Source organism: Lygodium microphyllum, chromosome 5 (assembly GCF_053477565.2).
Source record: "Lygodium microphyllum isolate KBCC chromosome 5, Lygodium_microphyllum_v1.1.10, whole genome shotgun sequence".
Lineage (NCBI taxonomy): Eukaryota > Viridiplantae > Streptophyta > Polypodiopsida > Schizaeales > Lygodiaceae > Lygodium > Lygodium microphyllum.
Genome location: NC_141139.1, coordinates 165,713,369 through 165,718,437, shown reverse-complemented (window position 1 = coordinate 165,718,437; position 5,069 = coordinate 165,713,369). Strand labels below are relative to the sequence as shown.

Below are 5,069 nucleotides of genomic sequence, written 5' to 3'. Positions count from 1 at the left end.
ACTAATTAATGTTGCGATGGGAGTGCCATAGGTAGGTGGATAGCCTTAGTTTTAAAGTATAGACAAGTGGGACAACCAGAGGCTCCCATTATTGAGCTAGTCTTATGCTTATCTATAAGGGTTTCTAGATTGTTAGATAGATATAATATTAATATATATATATAATAATCAATATGTAATATATATATAAACATATAATATATAATCATAAATAATAAAAATAGTATATATAATATAATTATATGTTAAATTTTATAATATAAGTATTAATTATAGTTATTAGTATATTTATATAATTGATTATGAATTAGTTATTAATTATTGATCATTAATTAATTTTAATACAAATATATAATATATATGTATATAATAATTAACAAATAACTTATTACATATACATATTATGTAATATATATAATTATTTATATTAATGATAATTATAATATACATATTGTAATTGTTAATACTTTAGTATACTTGATTATGCGAATAATAACAAACCTTCAACGAACCAACATAGCTCACGAGAATCTAGAGAGGAAACTCCTAATCGTAATTAAGGGAAATGATATCTACTTATCCCAGCACACTTGCAGAACACATGCCTGCACCCCACTATGCCCGGCTCGTCATCATGGTCGTGCTGCTGCGTATGTGATGGTTCGTCCTTCGTCGTATCGCCTGCTTCGTCTTTGTGCGGCCTCCAAACAATGACTTCTGCGACCAGAAAGCGGAAGAAGAAGCGCAGCTCTGCATCAGATCAATCATCGTTGAACACAAGAATCATCCCCTTACACCAGGATTGCCCATCCAAGGATTGTTTCTACAGTTGCAAAGTAGGGCAAGCACTGCTAAAAGATCGCTTCTTCATCATTATGTTCGATATCGGTCTCATGTGAGTGCACCTGTGTATCTGTTTGTGCAGCGCAGACCAGGATACAATCTTTCAACCTCACCAAGGAGTCTCTTTGGATGGATGACCGGTCTAATCCATGCTTGATTCAGGTAGAGTTAACCAGAAGAAGGTTGCATCAACTTAATAGATCCGCAGGTGAAGAGGAAGAGGAAGAGGATGGACAAGACGGAGGAAAAAATGATGATTATCATGGGGAGGACAATGACGAGGAAAGATGGAGGATGGGAATGCATTTCCACAACAAAACTCAAGGGGGATGGGAGCAAGAGGTTGTCGGTGACTGCAACCATAAGAGTCCGCAGGAAATTAGTTACCAGCCTCACACTCTTGTGGCTGTGCTGAAGGCTTGCACCAAGCGAAAAGATCTGCGCACAGGTAGCAGGATACATGCTGATATTGTCAAAATGGGATTGCTTAAAGACAATGCTTTCGTTGGCAACACCTTAGTCAGCATGTATGCCAAGTGTGGTGCACTTGCAAAAGCTCAAGATTTATGTGACAAGCTTCCAAGTCGAAATGTAGTTTCATGGAATGCGCTAATCTCAGGTTATTGCCAGCATGGACATGGCAACAAAGTACTGCAGTGTTTTGAGCGAATGAAGCTTGAGGGCATCTCTCCAACTGCGGTTACATATGTGTGTGCCTTGAAAGCATGTGGTACTGCAGGAGCCACAGACAAAGGCCAAGAAATACATGCTGAAATTGCCAGAACGGGATTGTTGAAACAAAATGTTCTTGTTGGCAATGCATTGGTAGATATGTATGCAAAATGTGGCTTCCTTGATAAAGCACAAGAAGTGTTTGATGAGCTTCCAGTTCGGGATGTGGTCTCATGGGGTGCGTTGATAGCAGGTTATGCCCAATATGGGTTTGGCAAGCAAGCTCTGACCTGTTTTGAACGGATGCAACTGGAGGGAATATGTCCAGATGCAGTCACCTATGCTTGCATCTTGAAAGCCTGTGGCAGCATAAGAGCTCCAGACGAGGGCCAAAAAATTCATGCTCGGATTAACAAAGAAGGATTATTGGAACAAGATATAGTCCTTGGTACTGCACTGCTCGATATGTATGCAAAGTGTGGTTTGCTGTCAAAAGCACTGGATGTATTTGACAAGCTTCCTGTTCAGAATCTTGTCTCATGGAGCTCACTGATTGCAGGATATACCCTACACGGACTTGCTGAGCAAGCACTAAATTGCTTTGAACAGATGGTGCTCAAGGGCCTCTCTCCAAATGCAGTCACCTATGCAAGTGTATTGAAAGCCTGTGCCAGCATAGGAGCATCACAAAAGGGCAAAGAATTACATGCAGAGATTGCCAAAGAAGGGTTGCTGGAAAAGGATCCTGTCATTGGCATTGCACTTGTGGATATGTATGCCAAATGCGGTCTGCTTCCAAAGGCGCAGGAAGTGTTTGACAGTCTCCCAGTTAAAAATGTAGTCTTGTGGAATACACTACTTGCAGGGTATGCATTACTTGGAAAGACTGAAGACGTATCCAACTCTTTTGATAAAATGATGGGGAAAGGTATAAAACCAGATTTGGCTACATTCACCATTGTGCTCAATTCATGCAATCATGCTGGTCTATTGGATATGGGCGAGATGCACTTTAAAACCATGAGCAGCATTTATGGTATCACTCCAGCTTTGGAGCATCATACTTGCATGGTTGATCTCCTTGCACGTGCAGGGCACCTGGACAAGGCTTTAGCTGTGATCAAAGAGACGCCTTCTCCTGCTGATGTGTTGGTCTGGCAGACTTTGTTGAGTGCTTGCCAGAAATGGGGTAATGTTAAAATAGGAAGACTGGCTTTTGAACATGTGGTGCAGCTGGATTCGAAGTCTTCTGCAGCTTATGTTTGTATGAGTAATATATATGCAGATGCAGGCATGCAAGACGATGCAGAAAAGGTAAAAGCTTTAAGAGTCAGAAAGCAAGCACTCGAATAGTGATGACACTAATTGGTGTAATGCCAATTGAGCTATTATATAATGCGGTTGGAAACCAGGTGATATATCTTACTTGTAGTGGAAACCTTTCTGTTGAAACATTTGTTTGACCCAACTGCACAAGTCAGACACGTGAGCTAGTATGACTCACATTACATGACTAGACAAAAACAGCACTGACATGCATAAAAGCTACATTACTAACATAGACAGTATCAATAATCAGAAAGTCAGTGCATCATCTGTGACCTTCAGAAAACCTGGATAAACCAACCAGTTAAAGAAGTCAGTCACAGAAAGGGTGAAAAAAATAGAAATCCAAGTCCTCTAGCATCTGTGCAAATACCTGCTTTTTAAAAATGCAGCTACTTCCATGTGTATGTTGCTGGGTAATGGAGGCACAGCTTACCATAAGTTGACTTCTTTATACCTCCCTAAGATACAAAAAGCATTTGATTAGTATCTACAGGTCATATAGCATTAACAGAAGAAAATGGCAAGCATAAACCCGTAATATTTGTCAATGATTTTGGTTTAAGGAAAATACCTTTATATGCACAACATATTCAACAAGTCTGCTGCAATTTAACCGGCTTTCCCCAATACTTTTGATAGGAGGCTGCCCTACAACAGAGACCTGCTAAACTTCTAGTGGCAAAGCACAAAAACATTGCACATGCTGGTGTACAGCAGCAGCCTTAAAGAAGCTAGCAGTTGCAGACCGATACACCAGCCTATGGGTAAGAACCAAGCCTAAATTCATTCTGTGCTACAAATCCTACAGTTATAGCAAAACCATGCCTGCACAGTAGCCCTTTAAAGCAGAGGACATATTTTACTCAATTGTTCTTTGTATATTGTACGCTTGCGGCAATTGTCTGACCCCATGTGGTAAATGCATAAAGACAAGCTTCAACAACTTTAATGCTCCTTGTACTCTCTTAGTCATTTTGGTAAAGGTTTCAGGTCTCCTGACTCTTAGCCATGTGTGAAACAGTGAACAACCTGCCATGCAAGAGTAACAAGATAACCTATCATTGCCAGAATATATTGAACAAATATTCTGGAAAATCTTACAGGCATTTTTCAAGTTACGCGCAACCTCTAACATATCTGCAATCCTTAAACCAGACCTTAGGTGGATCTGAGAAAAGTGAAAAGAAAAGAGACTCATGGAGGTTCATAGACAATGTAGGCCATAAGTTTGAGAAGCAAACAAAAACCACATTCTTCTATTGCATAAGCTTGCCTCTTAAATAGGCCCAAGAGTACATTGGATACTTCGAACTAGCCTTTAGAGTGTGGAGGGATTAGGACGATGAGTTGGAAGGATAAGGATCTGAGGTGGCAAGTCAAACTGGACCCAATGCAATGTATCCAATATACTCTTAAGCCTATTTAAGAGGCAAGCTCATGCAATAGAAGAATGTGATTTTTCTTTGCTTTTAAAACTTACGGCCTACATTGTCTATGAACCTCCATAACTTATGACCTACGTTGTCTATGAACCTCGCTCTGATACCAAATGAAAAGAAAAGAGACTCACGAAGGTTTATAGACAATATAGGCCATAAGTTTGAGAAGCAAAGAAAAACCACATTCTTCTATTGCATGAGCTTGCCTCTTAAATAGGCACAAGTGTACATTAGATACATTGTATTGGGTCTAGTTTGACTTGCTACCGTAGATCCTTATCCTTCCAATTCATCATCCTCATCTCTCTACACTCTAAAGGCTAGTTCATATTACATCTTGAAACTCGAGTAATAGCAGTTATTTGATTTATCAATGATAGAAGGAATCAAGAATTCTAATAGTTAAACATAATCATCATCCTCATCTCTCTACACTCTAAAGGCTAGTTCATATTACATCTTGAAACTCGAGTAATAGCAGTTATTTGATTTATCAATGACATAAGGAATCAAGAATTCTAATAGTTAAACATAATTTTAAACTTCAGAAGCTTTATTTGCTTGACCGGGACTTGATGAAGCTATTAAGCCTTTTATCACCAGACACAGGACACCTACTATTGAAGCTTGTCCTCTTGGTTTGAAATTATAACCTTTGAATGTTTGGAACCCTCCAATGTAGTTCTATGCCCAATATTTTCATAATGCTTTGAATAACACCATGCCTTGCCATAGTTCTTTCTCGAGATTACTCCCGAGGTTGATTATCAGATACCGTCTTATTTA

General features: G+C 39.3%; 1 protein-coding gene across 2 annotated transcripts; it reads left to right on the top strand.

Annotated features, from left to right (window-relative positions):
- Nucleotides 1–519: 519 nt before the first annotated feature.
- On the top strand, nucleotides 520–4,062 carry LOC148036644 (pentatricopeptide repeat-containing protein At1g06140, mitochondrial-like). Of its 2 annotated transcripts, XR_015690972.1 has the most exons (3): nucleotides 520–836; nucleotides 931–2,927; nucleotides 3,484–4,062. XR_015690972.1 is itself a non-coding variant. In XM_087678684.1 (2 exons), the coding sequence occupies exons 1-2, from the start codon at nucleotides 618–620 to the stop codon at nucleotides 2,866–2,868; spliced, it is 2,157 nt and encodes a 718-aa protein (XP_087534810.1). In that variant the 5' UTR covers nucleotides 520–617; the 3' UTR covers nucleotides 2,869–3,327. The 2 variants fall into 2 exon arrangements, 1 of the variants encoding a protein (XP_087534810.1); XM_087678684.1 differs by lacking the exon at nucleotides 3,484–4,062 and having other exon boundaries at nucleotides 931–3,327.
- Nucleotides 4,063–5,069: the final 1,007 nt, after the last annotated feature.

Coding starts and splice junctions, on each gene's coding strand:
- LOC148036644 (XM_087678684.1), top strand. CDS start 618: ATGCCCGGCTCGTCATCATGGTCGTGCTGCTGCGTATGTGATGGTTCG. Junction 837..930: donor ATTGTTTCTACAGTTGCAAA/GTAGGGCAAGCA, acceptor TGTGCAGCGCAG/ACCAGGATACAATCTTTCAA.